Consider the following 23,961-nt stretch of genomic DNA (forward strand, 5'->3'; position numbering starts at 1 on the left):
TTAAAAGGCCAAAAAGTATCCAGAGAGATCCGCTTTTCCATGTGATTGGATCAACTTGGAGTTTTTGTGCAAAAGTAACCAAAAATGACTTTCAGGAATTTAGGGATTTGTTTCAAACAACTGATAGTTCCTACAGATGTAGAAAAAATGTCTGGCCATGAAGCAGGGCGTGTTGCTTAGAGAGGTCTGGTGAATGGGGATAAGATCAGGGTTAGCTCTGTAGTTTAAGGTTAATTCAATTCCGTTTATTTCTACAGTGCCAATTAACATCATGTCATCTCAGGTCACTTCACAGACAATTCAACCAGATCATCCAGTCAAATTTGTTCAAAGTTTTCTATCTTAGGAAAACCAGCTGATTGCATCGACTCATTAACTCTTCAGCAATCCTTCACACTAAGCTTGAATGTAGCGACAGTGGAGAGGAAAACTCCCTTCTAATAGGAAGAAACTTCCAGCAGAACCAGGCTCAGTGTGAGCAGCCATCTGCTGAGGCCCACTGGGGTTCAAGGAGACAGAAGCAGACATAGAAAAAGAAGCATAGATACAAAAGACTCCACAGCTCCACAGGCGGCCCCGTCCACGAAACACACAGCCAGACAGACGAGCTCCGAGCCAGCTTCCATGTCAGAGGATGAAGAGAGCACATCCAGTTAGTCACAGTCAGAGAAACAGGACTACCCTGGAAAACAGGCCGATCTCCAAAATCTTATTTATAAAGAATCCCATAAAATCATTACTGCTAAGAGCAGGTGGGATGGACGGTTCAACAGAGCTATGGCTCTGGGTAAGTTTGGCAACTGTATTAAAAATATATTCTTATTCTCCTCTAATAATAAATATGCTGCTCTTCCTTTATAAACGATCCAATACAGCAGTAAACAGTTTTTCAGACTAGGTAGGATTCACATAGGCATGTAGAGCACCATTTTCTCTCTGGTTTCATAACATTTTGCTTCAAAGTGCGCAGCTCTGCATTAAACAAGGGAGACAGATTTTAATTTTAAAAATTTGTCTTTCAAACAGGCTTCATTATCTAAGGCAGAACGCAGAGAACTAGCAAACCCATCAACAAAATTAGGGATGCACGATATAATCGGCCCCCTATCGGTATCGGCCTGTATCGGCCTTAAAACTGAATATCGGACATCGGCCACCCCACCGATATTTAACCCGATATTTGATCAGCTTCTGAGTTTCTAAAGTCTAAAAAAAATAAAATAAAAACTACTTCTTCTTCTTCCTCAAAAACTTTTTTTACAGACTTAAAAACTTCTAAAGACGAGGGAAAAAATATTGATACATTAAAATATCCCAATATCTTCATATGCTGATATATTGCCATTTAAAAACACCATATCAATCTCTTTTACTAATGAAATATTGCTATATGTCATCGTTATGCTACGAAATCCCCCGAAAATTCACCAAATGTTGCCATATTTTTATATGTTGATATATTGACGCGGTATCGATCTATTTTACTAACAAAATCTCACAAGAATTTGCAAAATATCACGAGAGTTTGTAACAGAACGATGAAATTTCACGAGATTTTGAAAAGTAAAAAAGATCGATATCGCGTTTTTAAAAATCAATTTGATATCAGCATATGAAAATATATTTGAGTATATTATTTTTCAAGTGTCAGAAATGGATAACAAAACTGCTATTTTCAATGACTACTTATTTTTGTCCAGCTTTAACATCGGTATCGATATCGGTTGTTGGCTACATGAGTTTTAAAATATCGGCATATCGGATATCGGCCAAAATCCCAATATCGTGCATCCCTAAACAAAATCATGCATTTCTGATGGGGAATAAAGTAATTTGTTGCCTGCTGCAGTATTGTTCTATGATACAGAGGACTCGATTCTTCATAATTTCTTATTGCATTATCTGACAGTTATCTGCTAAGGTGGCATCTTCTTTTGGGGGATGAAAACTCTGTTAACTTAATTTTGAGGGTTACTAACTAATTTTGAGGTTTGGGATCATTTATCGTTTATTAGATTTTGGTCGTGGGCAAGACACTGTCTGGATGGAGTAAAGAGTGGGTAACAGTAGAGAAGCTGCAGAGATGTGTGTTAAACTACAACTCTGCTTCCTGGTCTGCACCCTGGGTGGTCAGGGTTTTGGAGGACTAATAAATGTGGCCAGATTCCTAGAAAGAAGAGCTGCACCATCCAAAGTGGGATGGATGCCGTCTCTCCGAATCAGACCAGGCTTTCCCCAAAAGGATTGCCAATTATTAATGTAGCCCACGTTGTTTTCAGGACACCACCTAGACAACCAGCGGTTGAATGACGACATGCGGCTAAACATGTCATCACTGGTCAGATCAGGGAGGGGACCAGAGAAAATTACGGAGTCCGACATTTTTTTGGCAAACTTACACACCGAAGCAACACTAATTTTAGTGACCTCCGATCGGCGTAACCGGGTGTCATTACCACCAGCGTGAATAACAATCTTACTGTATTTAACCTTATGCTTAGCCAGCAGTTTCAGGTAGGATTTGATGTCGCCCGTTCTGGCGCCCGGCAAACATTTGACTATGGTCCCTTGTGTCTCTAATGCCACGTTTCTGACTATGGAGCTGCCAATCACCAGAGTGGGCTTCTCAGTCAGTGCATCACTGAGCGGGGAAAATCAGTTTGAAACATGGACAGGTTGATGGTGACCAGTTGGCAAAGATCTAGGACCACGCATTGTCCTCATGGTGTCTCTTAGCCATTTCTTTGCTGCTCAGGAACTGATGGAGGACCACTGCGTGGATGTGTCCCTAGTCTCTGTGGCTCCAAGCTGTTAGCTACTGGGCCTTGTGTAACTCCTGGAGGTGTAACAGCCAGGGCTCTAGCTCTGACTACCCTTGCTAATGGTAGTGTTAATGAGGATTAGGTGTGCTCGGGGTAAGGTGCACTCTTAGTTTCTACCACATGTGTCCATTTGGTTTAATTTGACCAAAGCACCTACCTTCACATGTTCAAGTCAATTCAAATATACTTTATTAACCACTAAGGTAAATCAAATGTTACAGAAACTCAAAGGGTGCTTTTTTTTGTCACTGATTTGTTGTAGGTGTTGATAGCTGTAGGCTGGAGAGATCGTCTGTATTACTCCGTCTTGCACCAGATCTGGAAAAGCCTCTGACTTTTTAAATATCTTCTCAAAAGGATGCTCACTGTTGCCCATAATCTTCTTCACTCTTTGAAGATTTCCCCCTTTGAAATCACCTCCAGGGATTCTAGAGGAGTTCTTAGAAAACAGACGGCCTTCTTTATCAGGTTGTTGAGCTCTTTTAAGTAATTTGCTCTGATGCTGTTACCCCAGCAGAGGATGGAGGACGAGATCAGACTCTCCACATCAGACTTATAGAAGATATGTAGCATCTTGTTGCTAACACCAAAGGACCTAAGCTTCCTTAGGAAGTATAATCTGCTCTCTCCCTTCTTGGAGAAATCTGCACAATTGTGTCTCCAGTCGAGTCCATTGTTCAGATGAACATCGAGGTATTTCTACTCCCCCACCACCTCCATTTCTTCTCCCGGGATGTTCATAGTTTTCAAATTATTACTGTTTCTTCTGAAATCTACAATAATCTCATTGTTTTGTTGACATTCAGGATCAGATGATTGTTTTCACACCATGCCACAAAGCGGTTCACCAGCTCGCTGTCCTCAGCTTCTGCACCATCTTTGATGCTCTCAATGATCACAGAGTCATCCCTGTATTTCTCTAGATGACAGGACTCTGTCTGGTCCTAAAAGTCAGAGGAGAACAGAGGGAAAAGAAATGGAGTGGTGTTTCCTGTGCTGCTGACTACTCTGTTAATTAGTTGCTTCCAGGTGTTATAAATCTACTTTCTATGGTTGCTGTGATTATGCATCATAATAAGTATCCAAGAAGGGAAAAAAATATGAGTAAAAATCCTTCCAGTTTAACGGCATTTAAGACCAGACGAAAATATCAACTCTGATCCACAAATGGAGAAACTAAAGTAAAAAAGAAATTTTCAGAGTCAAGCTAGCAGAGCTTCTCCAACGTGCAGCCACCTTAAGCAGCACAATTGACTCTGATCGAACATTTGGAAACTGATTGACGCCCCTACCACCAACCCTTAGCTACCTTTCTTCTGAGGCCATAGGAATAGGTTCACACAGTCTTACTTTAATTGTTTTCCTCAATTTTTCCAGGATGTTCGCTCGCAGGAAGAAGCCAACCTACTGGGATTTCTCTGTGAACTGCACTGGCAGTGAGGCCCACCTGTCCAGCTGTAAACTGGGTCAGCTAATATCCAGAAAGCACAATGAGACGTGTGCTGGAGGGTTGCCTGTGGTGGTGAGCTGTGTTCCTGGTAGAGCCTTCGCCCCTACGTCCATGACAGGATACAGGAAGGCTTTCAGACAAGAGGTAATGACTACGATGCGTCTGTGTAACAGATCCTCAGCTCTTCAGAAATATCAGAGCATTTTGGGGTTTAGATTAGTTATGTAGATGGAATTATGTGAAAGTCTTTTGATTTTAAACTTGAGCTGACTTTCAAATGTCTCAGCATTTAAAGTCGTATGGAAGTTATATTTAAGTGTCAAATCATTCTGGCTTAAACATGAATATCAATGTACTCTTTGTCACACCATACTGTCCCAAAAGTTAGAAAATTTCTATCCTGTCTAAAATCTGTGATTTTTTTTCATTATCTTCTGCAGGCCAGTTAGTTCTACGTCAGCCTGAACACCTAAATTCGGCCAATCATATATCAACGGTCATCTGTCAATCAAATGTTTTCGATCATGGCATCTTGATTCATGTGTCGCAGCGAATATACGCAGAAATCAGAATATTTCCTTTTCCATTGAGTTGCGTCCCAGTGTTCACGGGGATGGACGTCTGTGTCTTCGGCAGGCGTAGAGCTAACAGAACTGGCAGCGTTGCGAGGCAAGGGCTCAAACATGTACGGCTGGAAGCCTTCTACACCAAACCAAGCTTCTGCCGCCCTGGCGTCCTCTTCCACAACATCTTCGTCCCCGCTTTCCTCCTCTAAATAAAAAATGGATGACGGAGGAGACTCATCCACGACCTCCGACACTAAACTCTCCTCCTCTTGCATGTTTCCGCTGTCCATAGCGTTCCTTGACAGCGTCGTTTCTAATTTCCCATTTCTAATTTCCCATTGGGACCAAGTAGCACTAAGATGCTAACCGGTTAGCAAGATGCTTCCCACAAACCGGCCACAACCAAACCTGCTTGCAAACCTTCCGCCACAAAAATCCCGCCCCCTTGATAATCGACCAATCAATTTCACTTTAATCACTCGTGTAAAGTTGTGCACCACTCGGAGAATTCGGAAATGCAATGGTTGGAATGGCCGCTTCCCTACGACTTTAAAGCTAAACATTTGTCAGAGCAGGAAGTAGAGGCAATTATGACATCATCTGTTAAACGTGCATCATTGGTACACTGTAATGAGCACAGTATGGAAAAAAGAAATAATAGGAAATTTATACTTTTTGTTCAACTTGAAATTCTGTGGAGAACGTATGACCAGGTAGCATCTTGCTGTGTTTCAACTCACCATCAGGTTTCACAAACTTTCTGAACCTACAGCTGATTAATCCAAGTGTACCTAGCCAAGGTAACCATGACAACAGTGGCCAGGCACACCTGGATTGATCAGTAAGACAGGAAACAAAGGAGCCGCCTTAAGTTCAGGAAGTAGGTGAGCTGTGCGTAAAGCCCTTATTGTTTCACAGATCAAAGTTCTCATTTAGTAGGAGTTTTCCTTGGATCACCGTTAACCTCTGACCTCTAAGAAGAGGAAAATTTCGGAGCTCTTCCTCCTCAGATGTTTCATGGTCCCTTTTATTTTGTACGACCGTCAATCCTTACAGACCCAGAAAGCCGACATGCATTCCTGCTTGGATGGTTTGATGGTTCTGGGGTTTGATTCTCCGTGTCACGTTCTGTGGCTGGGGGGCGGGGGGGCTCCAAACTTTCCTGCTTAAAAGGCTGCTTAAAAATAATGAGAACTGCCTATGCTGGATATAACTGAACCAACAGCCAAAACATTATGACCAGGGAAAGCACAGCTGACGTTAATCCTACATCTGGAATCTTTTCCTGGTATTTAATAACATTATGATTATTAAATACTCACACATCACTGCAAAAACAAGTTCTCAGTTTTCTTCAGGCGCTTCAAAAGACTGCTTTATTTCTTCTAGATACATTTTATCTGCAGATGGCCATATAAACGTACATGTATTTGCAATAGAGAGAAATCTACCACTGGCTACCTCTTTAACTTTCTCTCCTGCTGCTCGGAGCTTTTAAAAGGTCTCCTCGGTAAATTGAAGAAGCATGAGATTCAGTCTGAATGATGTATTTACTAACTTTAACAAGTATCCCTGCTGTACAGTTACAGTTAACAAGCTGTAGAAGACTTGTGGACATTATGACACCTCCTACCTTCTTTTAATCTGCTGTCCAAAGCAGAAATGCTGCGGCTAATTAAGGAAAAACACACATATACAAACTTTAATAAACCATAAGGTCGAGTACTTTTTACTAAGCAACTCGCTTTGCAAATAAAAACAGCTTTTTGATTAAATATGGATTTTGACACTAGAAGGTCACATAATGCAACATTTCAGGGACAGAAACGCACTGATTAGCAGTTATTGTAAAAAAAAATAAATCAAACCAAATCAACTCGGGGTTCAAGGAGGCAGAAGCAGATCTAAAAACAAACAAAGACGAATGAATATGCTCTATGTTAGAAAAGGGAATAGTTAGCGGCTCCATGTGTGGTTCTGTCTAGGTAAGCATCAGTGAAAGAGACAAAGTCTGAGTCAGTTTTCATGTCAAACAGGCCAAGCTCCAACATCAAGAAACAAAGGTGTTGATGGCAGCAGCACAGCTGATATTTCTCTCCAGGATGGAGTCACAGCCAAACAGGAACAGACCAGATGAAGCTACTATGAGAAAAAGCAGAGAGAGCAGAACGTTAGAGATTGAACTAACAGATTCTGCAGAGTGGGAGAATAGAGATAGAATGAAGCAGAATGATGAAAAAGGGGTCCCTATGTCCTCCAGCAGTCTAAGCCTATAGCAGCAGAACTATAGAGATAGCTCAGGATAACCTGAGCCACTCTAACTAGAAGCTTTATCAAAAAGGAAAGTTTTAAGCCTAGCCTTAAAAGTAGACAGGGTGTCCAGATTTAGAAATTGAAATAGCAGGTGTCATCAACACCTTTGTGTCTAGATGTTGGAGCTTGGCCTGTTTTCCAGTGTAGTCCTGTTTCTCTGACTGTGACTAACTGGATGTGCTCTCTTCATCCTCTGACATGGGAGCTGGCTCGGAGCTCGTCTGCCTGGCTGTGTGTTTCCTGGACGGGGCCGCCTGTGGAGCTGGTTGACAGTTGCCTTTTGTATCTATGCTTCTCTGCGTTCTGCCTTAGATAATGAAGCCTGTTTGAAAGACAAATTTTAAAAATAAAAATCTGTCTCCCTTGTTTAATGCAGAGCTGCGCACTTTGAAGCAAAATGTTATGAAACCAGAGAGAAAATGGTGCTCTACATGCCTACGTGAATCCTACCTAGTCTGAAAAACTGTTTACTGCTGTATTGGATCGTTCATAAAGGAAGGGCAGCATATTTATTATTAGAGGAGACTAAGAATATATTTTGAATACAGTTGCCAAACTTACCCAGAGCCATAGCTCTGTTGAACCGTCCATCCCACCTGCTCTTAGCAGTGATGATTTTATGGGATTCTTTATAAATAAGATGTTGGAGCTTGGCCTGTTTTCCAGTGTAGTCCTGTTTCTCTGACTGTGACTAACTGGATGTGCTCTCTTCATCCTCTGACATGGGAGCTGGCTCGGAGCTCGTCTGCCTGGCTGTGTGTTTCCTGGACGGGGCCGCCTGTGGAGCTGGTTGACAGTTGCCTTTTGTATCTATGCTTCTTTTTCTATGTCTGCTTCTGTCTCCTTGAACCCCAGTGGGCCTCAGCAGATGGCCGCTCACACTTAGCCTGGTCCTGCTGGAGGTTTCTTCCTGTTCAAAGGGAGTTTTTTTCTCTCCACTGTCGCTACAAGCATGCTTAGTGTGAGGGATTGCTGAAGAGTCAATGAGTCGATGCAATCAGCTGGTTTTCCTTAGATAGAAAACTTTGAATCAATCTGACTGGATGATCTGGTGAACTGGAAAGTGACCTGAGATGACATGATGTGAATTGGAGCTATAGAAATAAACTGAATAGAATTAAATTATACATTTTTGTGTTTTTAGATTCATGTCATGTTAAGACCGGAATTTCCTCATTGTGGGACAATAAAGGGATTTTCTATCCTATTCTATCACTTAGCTAAAAACTGTGGTTATTTAAAGGTTATCCAGCTGACAGGACATCTGCTGGTCTGTTTCTTTTCTCTTTGCGAGGACAGAAACATGATGTTCCAAACGATCCTAATAAAAGAAAAAACCTAATCTGTTTTTCTCCTTGAAACATTTCCCGGCCTCGGCTCTAACATGACCTCCTGTTCAATCTGTCTTTGCCATTTTCAGCAGCCTTTGGTCCGCCTCCGTGGCGGTGCCATGGTTGGTGAGGGCCGGGTGGAGGTGCTGAAGAACGGAGAGTGGGGCACCATATGTGACGATAACTGGAATCTGCTGTCTGCCACTGTGGTGTGCCGGGAGCTGGGCTTTGGTTCAGCAAAGGAAGCGCTGTCTGGAGGACAACTGGGCCAGGGTTTGTATTAAACAAACTGTGCAGCATCTCTTTTTACTTTCATGAAGTCGTTTCTTAATATTTTCTCAGATAACCGTTTTTTTCCCCCAGCAGCTTAATGCAGATTCCTAGTTTCAAGCAGTGATTATGGCCTAAAGAAACGTGGTCAGCATGTAAAGAGGGGGAAAGATGCCAAACACCCATGCTAATTAGAAAGCAGACCTGTAACTATCCCATAATAGTAAACCAGGAATGATAGTTTTTACTGCTGGAATAACTTTCTGTCTATAATTTCCTTCATGTCGTCACTTTCCTCATTGGGGAAAAGATCCTCCTCCAGGTTTCCAGATGTGACTCTCTGCTTTGATTCTGAACGCAGATTATCAGAGAGCTGCTGGCTGCAGACGCAGTGGTGACCTCTCAGATTTATGTCAACTAGATTTCATCCTAGATCTGACTGAGCTGTATGGTAGATGTGGTATCTAGTTACATAGTTCTACAACCTGGGTAACAGTGATGGATAGTTCTCCTTTGGTACATCTGCTGGAGGAGAAAGTTGGAAGCAAAGGCTTGTGGAATAGTAGACCCTGGGGACGAAGTTAGAAGGGGGTGGCGAAGGAAGCCATCTACGTTACGAAAGAAAATCCAACCTTAAACAGGGGGGGGGGGGACTCAGATTTCAGCTTTCAAAAACCTCCAATGCAGCGATAGAGTTCATTCCTTCCCGCTATCATCGTAACTCCAACCCCTTTACAGGAGAACAGAAGACCTCACCTATTCAGCCAGGCCAACTATTCCCTCTACGACCCCCCTTTCAGAGACATAGACAGGTATGGGGCATTGCAGGCTAACAAAGAAGCCAAACGACCCCCATTCCAAAGGGGGGGACCCATTCATCCGTTTCTATCTGCAAAAACAAGGCTTTGTTGGGCTATAATCTCTCAAAATCCATCCGGTCGCCGGCAGCCATTTTTTGAAGAGATTACAACTAACAACTCAGAAAACATGAAATTTACAACATTAAGCTTTTTATATATATATATATATATATATATATATATATATATATATATATATATATATATATATATATATATATATATATATATATATATATATATATATATATATATATATATATATATATATATATATACCAAAATAGACATGTTAGACATCATTAGAAAGCTTAGATTCTCCACAATTAAACAGCCAAGTTCACAGCTCTGGAACTGTTAAACCTTTCTGCAGTTGTGGTTGGCATGATGTAGAACAAATGTCATATAAGGAGATATGACTATTCTAAAGCATCTTCTTCATTTATATTTATTCTTTGTATTTTCAGAAACTGGAAGGTGTTGGCTTTCAAATAATGTATCACATGCTTTTCCATTTGGGGAGGCAAATAGGCGAATAAAAAAAGTCAGGTGGATTGTTTTTTTAACTATTTTGGAATGACTATGACCTGGATGAATGGGGGGGGGTTATCTAATTAGTATCACCTGGCCAAGTTAACCCTAAATTTGTTCATCGTCTTTTTTGTAATACTTTGGTTTATGCTAAGTTACTACAAATAACTTAGTTTAGCTAATCCTGGTTTATTTTGGCCGAGTTTAGAATAATTGTAGGAACCAATGGCCAACAAGTAATCCAGTGATACTTTGGGAAACCAAATCTGTATGTTTCATGGTTAACAGGACCTGATTTAAGAAATTTGGGGACCGAGGCAAAGACAGGCAGGGGGCCTTTTGAAGTAAGAAGACAACACATAGAACAGCCCCATTCTCCAGATATAGAAATGTTAATAGAATAGACATCCATTATCTGTTCTAGGTTGTGTCCCTCTCTTCTTGTCCCTTTTCTTCTTGTTTTCCTCTCTATGTTTTGTACTCAGCTGACTTTTCATGCTGTCTCTAAAGGAATGAAAGATTTTCTCCAAGCACTAAGCTCACTTAGCTGATTGCTCCTTCCTGTGTTTCCAAAAAGGCCAAAGTAAATAACCCAGTCCTTCTTTTCACTGTAGACAAGCCGTGATCTGCTTATCTGTTCTCCATTTTTCATTTGGATGAAATAATAGCTGCATGAATCATGACAGCAGACAAGATAGAGGAGAGCAGGAGGCGGGGTTACCAATCTACTCGCTCTGGAGAGCAGAGTTTGCTGCTTTTAGATGTTGCCTCCAAAGTCTCCAGTAGCAGAAAAAAGTCTCTAGATTTGGCGCTAGGAGCTTTTTAGAAATCAAAGTGCTAGAGGGGTCTGAAAAGTGGCTAAATATAGCGACTAAAGCGCTAAGTTGGCAACGCTGCTCTTTGCATGGTTTGTTTCCAAATGGTTTGCTGCTGTCTGTTTGGACCTTTCTGAACATGTGCAGCAAATGGACTGATCCAATATGGTGGACACTGAAGGGGGGGGGCTGAGACACACTTAATATTATCAGCGTTCTGATGGCATTTTAGCCAAAGGATTTTTATCAAAAACATAATTAATGTGAACAAATAAGGAATAGTTGTAATAAGTTCTAGGCAGCTGCCTAGCATAGCCTAACCTTTTGCCTTGTGAGGCTCTTATTTTGAAGGGCAGGTAGCTGCTGCCACCTACTCTGCTGTAGATCTAAGCACCATTAAAAACACAATCAGTGCATCCAATGATTATTAGATTTTAGAGTTATATCTTTAATTGTAAAAAAAAAATTAAAAACTTGTTTCTTGTTAGAAATGTATATTTAACATTTTAAAGTCAAACTTCAAACCTTTGGAAACGGATGTCCTCTGCATGCCTGTGTGCTTTTTCAGGGATGGGGCCCGTGCATATGAATGAGGTGAAGTGCTCAGGCTTTGAGAAGTCCGTCACCGAGTGTCCCTTCAACCAGGAGGCTCTCGGCTGCAGCCATGAGGAAGACGCCGCCGTCAGATGTAACGTCCCGGCCATGGGCTTCGAGCAGAGGGTCAGTCTCTCCTCTGGGTCTTTACAAACCTTAGAGACTTAGACAAACTTTATTCCCTATTTCTATGCACAGAGTATATACAAAACAAACAGTTGTAATGATATTGCAGTTGGAGTAGATAACCATTATCAATATTAGAGCAGCAGAAAGTAAACGTGGGGGCTTCGGAGACAAAAATCAGGAATTTAACTTAAATTTTCAACGTGTTCTTAATGAAGAAATTTTAAAGGAATATCTGGTCAGCAAAGAATAATCAGTGGATCATTATTTATACCTAAAATTAACACATTTGCAGTGATTTAATTAATTTAGCGTAATCAGTGAAAAAATAAAAATAATTTTCGTTGCGATCACTGAGTCTGGTCCCACGTGCATGGCAGCTGGATGCTGGAATACATCGGGTAAAAGTGAAAAAAAGAGTTATTCCACCTTTCTGATTCCTGATCCTCCACGGACGGGTTGGTCGTTGGATCGCCAACTTGAAGAGGGAGGATTTGCCATCGAACTTCTGGCCAGAGAAAAAACCCGTAATATGTAGCCAACATTTGGAAGAAGAATGTTTTCAAGATGACTTGGATAATAGCGCGTTGTGACAAACACCAGATACAGCACTGGGACTTGATCAACAGCCGATACCGCACCGTGACGTCACTAACCAGTAGGTGGCAGTAGTGTTCTTTGACAAACATGGATGCCTCCAGTAAAGCACATTCACATGAAAATTACTCTGAATTAAAAACACTGATCATTTATTGAACAGGATGGAATCATTTCAGATTTAAGGAACTTTCAGAAGTTTCCTTTAAGTCTAAATATATAAGAAGGAAAATAAAAACAAGCATAGTTTTTAAAAATAAAGGGTGTTTTTAGAAAAGAGGAGCTGCATGGTGAGGATCTGACTGAGAGTTCATCACCTGTAGCGGCTGCTTTCTGTAAATGTCGCTCTGTAGAGCTGAGCTGAAGTCCAAACAGCTTTGTTGCGGTTCTGAACCAAACAGGGATGGACGTGTTCAGATCAGACTGAAGATGGAAGCTGCAATCTGAAGCTTTTCTCACTGGAGTCGGACATATTTGTCTATTTGTGGAGGGAATGAAGAAGTTCATGCAATGAAAATACTAATAATTGAACTTTATTGATCTCACATTGGAGAAATTTACCTCTGCATTTAACCCCTCCCCTTGGGGAGCAGTTTGAGGTTAAGGGTCATTTTAGGCCAAACGGATCATTACATCTACAACACATTCATATCTTTTTTGTTTTTTTTTCCGCCACAGGTGCGGCTCAGAGGCGGCCGTAACTCCTTTGAAGGCCGAGTGGAGGTGCTGGTGGACAGGAACGGCTCCCTGGTGTGGGGGACGGTATGCAGTGAGGGCTGGGGAACCATGGAGGCCATGGTGGTCTGCAGACAGCTGGGCCTGGGCTTCGCCAGGAGAGCCTTCCAGGTAGCTGTCATTCAGCACAACGACTCCCCTATGAAAGGAAAACTGGAGCTTTAATCTAATCAATACCATTCTTTGCATATTTCATTCATTGTTATTATATTTGAAGCTTGGATGAACATTCAGGTTAACTCTAACTAACCAATCAAACAGCTGTTTCTCACTGTAAAAGCAGATGATCACTAACAACTGTACCAGCTTTGATTAGCGGCCTTTCTTTGGACATTTACTTCTCAGAAGCATGTTTTAAAAAGCCTAAGTAAACTGAACAAGGGAGAAAAACTAAACAGGACTATAAATAACTTTATACAATAATTAACTCCATCTGAAAGTCCAAAAAGGAAAGAAAGCAGAACGATGGCAGAGACTGATCCAGACATGGTGAGGATTCTGACATGATGCTGTTCATTCAGAAAAGCTCCAGAACAATCTGTCTCTTTATGGAGAGTTTATTGTAGTTTATTGCAAAGCCAATAAACATAAAATGGGATTAATATCATATCCTTAATAACGATCCTTTTCCTGCATTTATCCCACCGCTTTCTTTCTGCTTGCAGCATGTGTTTTCCTGTGAGGGGTCTGTTGGTTTTTGGCATGCCATACATATCTAAAGCAGCAGCTATCTGGGGCCCCTGGTGCGAAACAGGGGCTGCTGATGGTTTACAGTTTAAATGTGGCGGTTATTCTTTAAAAGTGGAATTTATAGCTGCATGATTACAGGAGGCTGAGGCTGCCTGCATCCAGACGACGGATGCTGTAGGTCTAAACCCCAGACTAGCAGCTGCTTTCCTTTTTCAGGGACTTTTAAGAATATTTAACCCCAATAATAAATTCAGTTCAATTTAGTTTATTTCTATAACACCAATTAACAACATCTTAAGGCACTTTCCAGTTCACCAGATCATCCAGTCAGATTGATTCTATTCTATCTAAGGAAAACCAGCTGATTGCATCGACTCATTGACTCTTCAGCAATCCCTCACACTAAGCATGCATGTAGCGACAGTGGAGAGGAAAAACTCCCTTTGAACAGGAAGAAACCTCCAGCAGAACCAGGCTCAGTGTGAGCGGCCATCTGCTGAGGCCCACTGGGGTTCAAGGAGACAGAAGCAGACATAGAAAAAGAAGCATAGATACAAAAGGCAACTGTCAACCAGCTCCACAGGCGGCCCCGTCCAGGAAACACACAGCCAGGCAGACGAGCTCCGAGCCAGCTCCCATGTCAGAGGATGAAGAGAGCACATCCAGTTAGTCACAGTCAGAGAAACAGGACTACACTGGAAAACAGGCAAAGCTCCAACATCTAGAAACAAAGGTGTTGATGGCAGCAGCACAGCTGATATTTCTCTCCAGGATGGAGTCACAGCCAAACAGGAACAGACCAGATGAAGCTACTATGAGAAAAAGCAGAGAGAGCAGAACGTTAGAGATTGAACTAACAGATTCTGCAGAGTGGGAGAATAGAGATAGAATGAAGCAGAATGATGAAAAAGGGGTCCCTATGTCCTCCAGCAGTCTAAGCCTATAGCAGCAGAACTATAGAGATAGCTCAGGATAACCTGAGCCACTCTAACTAGAAGCTTTATCAAAAAGGAAAGTTTTAAGCCTAGCCTTAAAAGTAGACAGGGTGTCTGCCTCACTGACTAAAACTGCTAGTTGGTTCCACAGGAGAGGAGCCTGAGAACTAAAAGATCTGCCTCCCATTCTACTTTTAGAAATTCTAGGAACCATTGATAAACCACAGTGGCTCTGAGATCTATGAGCACTGTTTGCATTCATTTTTCACATCAATAGATATTTATTAATTAGAGTTTTCAGCAGAAAATAACTGCCTCTAAATGTGAAACTTGCTTTATTGGATTTGTTCGTGGCTAGTGAGGAGGATGTTTTGGCTCCCCAAAAACTCACAAAAGTTCCTGTTTTAAGCATCTAATTTTATCATAGATTTTATTTACATTCCTATTCTCTTCCCAGCTGGAAGCAAAAAGCATTTCAGTCCAACACGTTTCCGTTGTAGGCATGAAACGTATGTTTTTTTTGAAAAATTGATGTTTCTTGGCCCTTTAGGAGACGTGGCACTGGCCAGGAGAGGTCGGCGCTGATAGGGTGGTGCTCAGTGGCGTCCGTTGCTCTGGAACTGAGATGTCTCTGTCCCACTGTCTGCATCACGGAGCCCAGCTCAGCTGCCCCAGAGGAGGGGGGGGCAAAACCGCCGGAGTCTCCTGCTCTGAAAGTAAGACTGAAAGCCAACAGATGCCCTCCTCAGGTCTTTGCTCCTGCTCAGTATTGTGGATTTATCATATTCCAATCGGATGCCATATTTATGTTGTGATTAACTGTTATATTCAATTCCCAGCCAGCCGGGAATTCATAATTTCTGATACTTTAAGATGTTTATTGCCCTCCCCGGTAGGGGGGTTAAATATCTTATTTAATCAGATACTTTTTTGGCTATTATATATTGTTTACGATTACACGGCCTACTAGCTGTGTGTTAGGACAATAAATAAAAGAGTGATTTTAGCTCTAATCATGGTCAAACAGTTAATTCTGCATATGAGGAACACAAAAACACTAATGTTATATCAGTGTTTAAACCTTTACTGAAATAAAGCTTGTCTAAGTTTTAACAACAGCTCAGAAATGTTACTGTAGCGTAGCGTAGCATGCGGTCCATCCTGTTAGCTTTGTTTTTACTCATCAGGAAACGCATGAAATGATCAACATCATCAAAAGGCACGTTGTTTGTTCTGTTCCTAAATGTGCCCGACCTGCAAACCTTCTTGTCCCAACCTATTCTCATTATGAGTGCGTATGAAATCGTACGAAAAGTTATGCACCGTAATTTCGTACGTTTTGGACGTTTTTTTCGTCGTATGCGCATCTGACGCACCATTCACGAATATAGAATTTTTTTTTTCTGTCTGCCAGCGCATGCGCACTGATGTGGTTTTTTGAGGAAAAACGTCCAAAACGTACGAAATAGTGTGCATAACTTTTCGTACGATTTCATACGCACTCATAATGACAATATGTTGCTTGTCCATGTGGCCACACCAGGGGTCCGCTTTGTCTCAGTGGCTGACATCAAGGCGGGCTTTCTCATCCAGTCTGGCTCTATAAGTTCTGAAACTCAAGAGAAATGTTTTGCAAAAAGTCTGTTTTATAGTAGTTTGGTTCTCAAAGGTCACCATGATGACTTATCCTTGATAATTCTGGATATCTGGACCGTTTGGGGCCTGGGTCTCCATTTTGGTGGAGACTCTGTGGCAAAGAGAGAAGGTAAATCCTGTGTGTTCTGTGGTTTTATTGAGGGTGGGTGGTTGGTCACACCTCTGTGGGAGTTCCTGTGGCTGAGAAAGCAAAGGCTTGTAGAGGTCTTATAGCTGCCTGTTCACTAAACTTGGATCCTCTGGTCATCATGTCAAGATGAAAGATGGACGCTGGTTCCCAATTTTCAAAAACCATAATCATGGCATATGGCACAACATCAGCCTGGGCTATAAGAAGATATGTGATTGTTTACATTTTAAACACCTTAACATCATGGGCCTAAATACACTGTTCAAAACATTAAAGGAACACTTTCAGAACACATCAGATCTCAATGGGGGGAAAATCCTGCTGTTTATTTATCCTGATATGGACCGGGTGATGCGTTAGGAACAAAGGATGCCGCATCATTTGATGGAAATGAAAATGATCAACCTACAGAGGGCTGAATTCAAATACACCCCAAAAATTACGGTGAAAAAATGATGCAGCAGGCTAATCCATTTTGCTGAAATTTCATTGCAGCAACTCAAAATGGTATTCAGTAATTTGTATGCCCCCCCCACGTTCGTGAATGCATGCTTGACAAGGAGGGGGCATGCTCCTAATGAGACGACGGATGGCGTCCTGGGGTATCTCCTCCCAGATCTGGACCAGGGCATCACTGAGCTCCTGGACAGTCTGAGGTGCAGCCTGGCGGCGTCAGATGGATGGAAACATAATGTCCCAGAGGTGTTCTATTGGATTTAGGTCAGGCGAGCGTGGGGGGGGCAATCAATGATATCAATTCCTTCATCCTCCAGGAACTGCCTGCAGACTCTCGCCACATGAGGCCGGGCATTGTCGTGCACCAGGAGGAACCCAGGACCCCCTGCACCAGCATAGGGTCTGACAATGGGTGCAAGGATTTCATCCCGATACCTAATGGCAGTCAGGGTGGTGTTGTCTAGCCTTTATAGGTCTGTGCGATATGCCTCCCCAGACCATCACTGACCCCCCACCAAACCGGTCATGCTGAACGATGTAACAGGCAGCAGAACGTTCTCCACTGCTTCTCCAGACCCTTTCACGTCTGTCACATGTGCTCAGGGTGAACCTGCTCTCATCTGTGAAAAGCACAGGGCGCCAGTGGGGGATTTGCCAATTCTGGTGTTCTGTGGAAATGCCAATGGAGCTCCACGGTGCCGGGCAGTGAGCACAGGAGGACATGGGGCCCTCAGGCCACCCTCATGAATTCTGTTTCTGATTGTTTGGTCAGAGACATTCACACCAGTGGCCTGCTGGAGGTCATTTTGTAGGGCTCTGGCAGTGCTCCTCCTGCACCTCCTTACACAGAGGATAGCGGTCCTGCTGATGGGTTGTAGACCTTCTACGGCCCTGTCCAGCTCTCCTGGAGTAACTGCCTGTCTCCTGGAATCTCCTCCATGCTCTTGAGATTGTGCTGGGAGACACAGCAAACCTTCAGGCAATGGAACGTATTGATGCGCCATCCTGGAGGAGTTGGACTGCCTGTGCAACCTCTGTAGGGTCCAGGTAGCGCCTCATGCTAACAGTAGTGACAGTGACCGTAGCCAAATGCAAAACTGGTGAAAAAGAGCCAGAAAAGATGAGGAGGGGAAAAAATGTCAGCGGCCTCCACCTGTAAAACCATTCCTGTTTGGATGGTCGTCTCGTTGTTGCCCCTCTAGTTCACCTGTTGGTAATTTAATTAACACCAAGGCAGCTGAAACTAATTAACAACCCCCTCTGCTACTTACCTGACCAAATCAATATCCCAGAAGTTTAATTAACTTGATTCTATACTCTGATTAAAAAGTGTTCCTTTAATATTTTTTTGAGTAGTGTACATTAAATCAAATGGTTATGGAAACAAACACCATCCCATGTGTTAGCTGAAGGTCCCTGCAGGAAGGAGACTAATAAAGAAAATGCGTCAGAGAGGTTCTTCCTCCAAACTGAAGCTCCTTCGTTCCTCTGATCCCGTTTGAACAGAAAAGGTTAATTTTCTTTGTTTGCTCTCTGTTTTTCATCCATTAGCCGCTCCTGACCTGGTGCTGAACCCTCAGGTGGTGGAGCAGACCACCTACATGGAGGACCGGCTCATGGTCTTGCTGCAGTGCGCCTATGAGGAGAACTGCCTGGCCTCCAACTCCGCCCAGACGCCGGCCAACTCGTACCGACGCCTGCTGCGCTTCTCCTCTCAGATTCACAACAACGGCCAGTCCGACTTCCAGCCCAACGCTCCAAAACACCTGTGGGTGTGGCATGACTGTCACAGGTCTGTACGCATAGTTTAAAGGACACGACGATGTTCTGCTGAGTTCTGTGTAAACGTGAGCTCTGTAACGTCTGTGTGGATGGTTGCAGGCATTATCACAGCATGGATGTGTTTACCACCTATGACCTGCTGAGCCTGAATGGAACCAGAGTGGCAGAAGGACACAAAGCAAGTTTCTGCCTGGAGGATTCAGAGTGTGATGAAGGTGAACCTCACAGCTGTTTTTTTTTATTCATTTATGTTCAGTTTATTTCTATAGCGCCAATTCCCAACAAATATCATCTCACGGCATCTTAAGATACAAAAGGCAACTGTCAACCAGCTCCACAGGCGGCCCCGTCCAGGAAACACACAGCCAGGCAGACGAGCTCCGAGCCAGCTCCCATGTCAGAGGATGAAGAGAGCACATCCAGTTAGTCACAGTCAGGGAAACAGGACTACACTGGAAAACAGGCCAAGCTCCAACATCTAGAAACAAAGGTGTTGATGGCAGCAGCACAGCTGATATTTCTCTCCAGGATGGAGTCACAGCCAAACAGGAACAGACCAGATGGTCCCTATGTCCTCCAGCAGTCTAAGCCTATAGCAGCAGAACTATAGAGATAGCTCAGGATAAAAGTATTTTGGATGAGGTGTAAGAAAGGTAGAGCCAAGGAGAAACGTCTAATGGTGTTTTTCTGGACCTCAATCGCTGAATCCCACTTCTGACTCCAAATGTAACATTTGCAGACGGAGGCAGAAACCTTGTGGGATTTCAAAGCAGAGGCGCAGCGGTTCCACTTTCTTCAGTCATAGCAGAAGCACAGAGTAAAAAGAAAACAACCCAGATTTCTAAAACATCAGCCTGTACCATCTCTAATAAAAAGGGGTGCAAACTTTCACAACATTTACATTTTCTATTTAGGAAGCAATCAACTAAATTAAACCTCTAGCGGAAAAAAAAAATGCAACTAATTTAAACAAATTGAAGCTAAACAATACTCCAAATCCAAACAAAAGCCAAAACATCTCCCCTCCCTCTCAGTCAGTGTGGAGTTCCCTTATGAGGCTGATTGGAAACACCAGGTCCTTGTCAGCACTGCTCCATGGCAACACCTGACCAGGTGACCTAAAAGAAAAAGAAAGTGAGGACAAAGAAAAAATAAGTTCTTAAAGCTACATTAATAAAGACAGACTTAAACCTTCTCCCAAATACTCAATTTTTAAAAAGACAGAAAAGGCCTGTTTACAACAGCTATTGGTGAGGAGGTAAATCCCTGACGGTCCTCCAGCAGTCTAAGCCTATAGCAGCATAAATGCAGAAAATAGCTCAGGATGGAGAGTTTTTAACAATGATGCCATAAGAAAAAAGGAGCTGTTTTAAAGGTACACTATGCAACCGGTGTTGATTTTCCAGCGAGGCTCCCCCCAGAGGGCGAAAGTAAAAGTGCACTGTCGTAAATATGCACAGCTGATCTCCTGGTTTCTCCGTCAAGCCAGGCGCGGTTGTTTTGAGCTTAGCAGACAGGCGAACGCAACGAATGACTAATGCTGCGTTCACACCGCAGCTGGCGCGACAGAAGCAGCGAGTTTACATGCAAAGTCAATGGTTGACGCGCGGCGCGTTTTGAGCAGCAGGCGCAGCGCGTCTGAGCAGCTGATTCAGCGAGCGCGTTTAAGCATCTGACGCGCCGCAAACGCGCTGCTGCTCGAGATGGAAACATTGAATTTTTGCTGCTCGACGCGCCGCGTCAACCAATCAGAGAAGCTGATCTTGGAGCTGGCAGGGAGAGAGACACAGCGCCGATGATCAGAGCACAGTGATCACTCCTCTTAAACAGTTTATTGACGCCTAAATTAACTTAAAATGCAGAAATCTGCCGGCAGAATATGTTGGCTTTTATTATCCTGCTGGCTGCAGTTTGGATTATTTAGATGAAAAACACCTACCAGCCGCCGCGGTAAACCGCGAGGAGGCGACCCGGCCAGAGGCTGCTGATGAAGGGATTCCTACTGTCGGCGCACCGCTGGTATGTGGGGGTCTGAGCGGCTCCGACAGAAAAAATATTGAAGGCAGGATAATAATCTGAATGAACTGACGGCACTGATTACGTTTTCAGGTGTATTTTCTCACTTAAACACATATTAAAACTACTTTATTCCCACTGATCACAGCAAATATAGCTGCAAGGCAGAGAAAGGATAGTGAAGCTCCGCCCAACGCGCGTCAGACACACTTTTGCACCGCGCAGCCAGAGCAGCAAAGCTGCTTCAGCCGCGCGTCAGAACTAACTGGTACAAGCAGCAAAAATGAAGCAGCAGACGCCATTTTGCCGCTTTTGCTGCGTCCGATGTGAACGTAGCATAAATGCACAAAGATCGCCACTGTGCTAGCAACGAGCATGCTTTTAACTGGGGGGTGTAGCAGTTCTCGCCGTAAAGCAAGACCGACTCTCGCGAGACTTCTGAGCCTGTGGGTGCGGGTCGGTGCTCCTGCAATTGCAAGTGCAGTATTTCCCCCACAGACCACCAGGGCGGCCGAGAATACCTTTGTTCAACATGAAATGACTCATTTAATCATCCAAAACGTTATGGAACACATTAATTAACTTAAAAATGTTGCATAGTGTGCCTTTAACATCTAACGATGTTTAGGAACAAACGCTTCCAGACTGTATTCATTTTCTCACTCTGACCTGGAGCACCAAGCATTGTGGTGAATCTTTCCTCCTTTATGTCTGTAGGTATTGAAAAGCAGTATGAATGTGCTAACTTTGGAGAGCAGGGCATCACTGTGGGCTGCTGGGATACCTACAGACACGACATCGACTGTCAGTGGGTCGACATCACTGACGTCAAACCCGGAGATTACATCTTCCAGGTCATCTCCGTTTCTCCTTCCCCATCGGTGATGCGACCTGTTCTTTTGTTTTCGGCTCATCCATGTCTGTCCTTTCACAGATTGTTATAAACCCCAATAACGAGGTGCCAGAATCCGACTACACCAACAACATCACCAAGTGCCGCTGTCGGTACGACGGTCATCGCGTCTGGATGTACGGCTGCCATAATGGTGAGACGGCTTTGGCTGGTGTCCTCTTTAAAAATGAAACCAATGGAGTTTAGACAGAAGTAAACGCTCGCAGAAGATGTCGATTCATTTCACTGGAAAAAATCAAAATCTAGATAAGTCATTTTTTCTTAAAATAAGTGCATTTGTTCTTGGATTGAGGAGATAAAAGAGACATTTTGCCAATGGAACGAGACAATTTAGATTTAAAATAAGAAAACGCAATTGCATTATCTTATTTCAAGTGCATTTCATCTAATTATCTTATTTTAAGACTAAAAACACTCATTTCATTGGCAAACTACTCAAATTAAGGGTAAAAACACTTAATATAAGAATTTTTAACTTCTTTTTAGATCGTTTTTACAGTGCTTTTCTTTCCAGCTCAGTTTAAACAGATTCAACTAAAACTCAGGCAGGTTTATTGATTATTTGGATATTTTAGAGCACTTTATATCTTATTTAGACTTTAGTGATTAATGTGTGGTGAATAATAATGAACAAAAGGGCTTTATTTACTAACAAAACAATTATAAAATCAGTTATTTTACACAGAAAGCCTGAAATTTAGCACATTTCCTAAAACTCAGCTGGTTTTATATCAACATTAGTCACTTTGATCTTTAGTTTTTATAAACTATTAACTTCATTCAGCAATCGATATATTCTTATTTTGTTATAAAATCAACTTTTTTGTTGCTCTTCCTGCAGACGGCTCACTGAGCTCTGAAACAGAGACGACGTTCCCAGGCCTCATAAATAACCAGGTGACCCACAGGTAAAAATAAAGGAGTGGAGTCCAGAAGCAATCCCCTCCAAAGCGAAGAGTCCTACCGACCCCTATCCTTTCCATCTGTGCTGGATTGGTCTTCCTGTCCCCTGAATGGATCCTCTAATCAGTATCTTCCTTCCTATCCTCTTGATTACCTCGTTAGTTCCAGCTGATGCAGCAGGAACTTTCTGAACTCTTCCAAACTCCCTGTGATGCTCAAAGGAAGGCCGATCTGCATGCAGGTCTGTGACTGCAGGACGTTTACATTAATTGGGACCTCCAGCTATTTGAAGGAACTCCGGTAAAAATTAGAGGTGTAGCACTTTAAGCCCAACCTGTAGAGCCGTTTTGGTTTGTTTATCCTGCAGAAGAAAAAAACAGAACCAGGTTTCAGAGAAGAAGAAGTGATGTCACTACCCGATCCGTGCCGGAAGCACGATCCGTGCCGGTGTCAGACCAGCATACCCGTTCATCCCTTTAGTTTATTCCTTTACTTTTGTATAAAAATAGACGTTAAAATACCTTAATTTTAGTGTATCCCTTTAGATTTGTACAAAAAACTATTTAATTACTTATTTTTTGGTGTTTTTTTGTAGCGTATGGTGATCTGAACTTCCATTGTCTTTTTTTATACATGACTAAAGGGATACGCACCCGTCGAGGTAGTTTAAAGTGTATTTTTCTTACAAAACTAAAGGGAAACATAAATCTGACGTCTTGCACATGCATATTGACTGTGGGGATGCTGTTCTGACAGAGCACTGGAAGCATGATCCGTACCATCAGCTCATGAGCATGAAGATATTCATCCAGGTCACCATAAATAAAGTAATTATGGTTCTAATAGTACTTATTTCTATCCTTAAATCACTACAGAATGTTAAACTACATCTTTAAAATATTTTTTTGACACTTCTGACACAATTTGATGCTTTTTCCATTTTCTCCATTATTGCTTCTCTACCGTTACTTCAGATTACGCACCATATATCATAATGTTGACATGAAAGGAAAACATGAAAGTCTAAAAAGACCAGATTTATGTTTAAATTCAAAGCTGAAAAAGTTAGCCACCGGAACGTAGCGTAGGACCTGATTTCCTGCGCAGATCGGGAACAGAGGGATAAAACAGAAAGGATTTTAGAATAGAAAAAACTTTATTATCTTCCATCTAATGCAGAACAGACCGGGTGACATTTACAACTTGTTCAGCTCCTGAATCGCTCTAAAGATTTCTGCACACATTTTTTTTAGCACAAGGAAGTCTGTGTCTCTGCGTGATGGAAGGAGCTCAAAGTGACGGCAGAGTGGTTAGCATTTATTTTAATTTAATGCATTTACAGTGTTTTCTAAGGAAACCTTTAACACATTATAGTTTAGTACGCTTACTGTTTTTAGGAAGGCAAAAAATGTAATTTAGGTCTATTTTACAAAGTCAAATCGACCAACGCTGCCACATTTAAAAATAAAT

General features: G+C 42.5%; 1 protein-coding gene across 3 annotated transcripts in view; it reads left to right on the forward strand.

The window, feature by feature from the left end:
* loxl2b (lysyl oxidase-like 2b) overlaps window positions 1-22,916 on the forward strand; it is a 57,213-nt gene extending 34,297 nt beyond the window's left edge. For 2 of the 3 annotated variants that reach the window (XM_038304342.1, XM_038304360.1), the window contains exons 5-14: window positions 4,200-4,416; window positions 8,572-8,755; window positions 11,527-11,678; window positions 12,954-13,121; window positions 15,186-15,351; window positions 18,429-18,669; window positions 18,759-18,874; window positions 21,393-21,529; window positions 21,610-21,721; window positions 22,430-22,916. In XM_038304342.1, coding sequence (XP_038160270.1) covers window positions 4,200-4,416; window positions 8,572-8,755; window positions 11,527-11,678; window positions 12,954-13,121; window positions 15,186-15,351; window positions 18,429-18,669; window positions 18,759-18,874; window positions 21,393-21,529; window positions 21,610-21,721; window positions 22,430-22,500 — 1,564 coding nt within the window. In that variant the 3' untranslated portion in view covers window positions 22,501-22,916. The remainder of the gene's footprint in view (window positions 1-4,199; window positions 4,417-8,571; window positions 8,756-11,526; window positions 11,679-12,953; window positions 13,122-15,185; window positions 15,352-18,428; window positions 18,670-18,758; window positions 18,875-21,392; window positions 21,530-21,609; window positions 21,722-22,429) is intronic. The other variant, XM_038304353.1, reaches the window with a different exon arrangement.
* Window positions 22,917-23,961: the final 1,045 nt, after the last annotated feature.

The sequence above is a fragment of the Cyprinodon tularosa genome, unplaced genomic scaffold (genome assembly GCF_016077235.1).
Source record: "Cyprinodon tularosa strain WSP-4 unplaced genomic scaffold, ASM1607723v1 ctg1140, whole genome shotgun sequence".
Classification (NCBI taxonomy): Eukaryota; Metazoa; Chordata; class Actinopteri; order Cyprinodontiformes; family Cyprinodontidae; genus Cyprinodon; species Cyprinodon tularosa.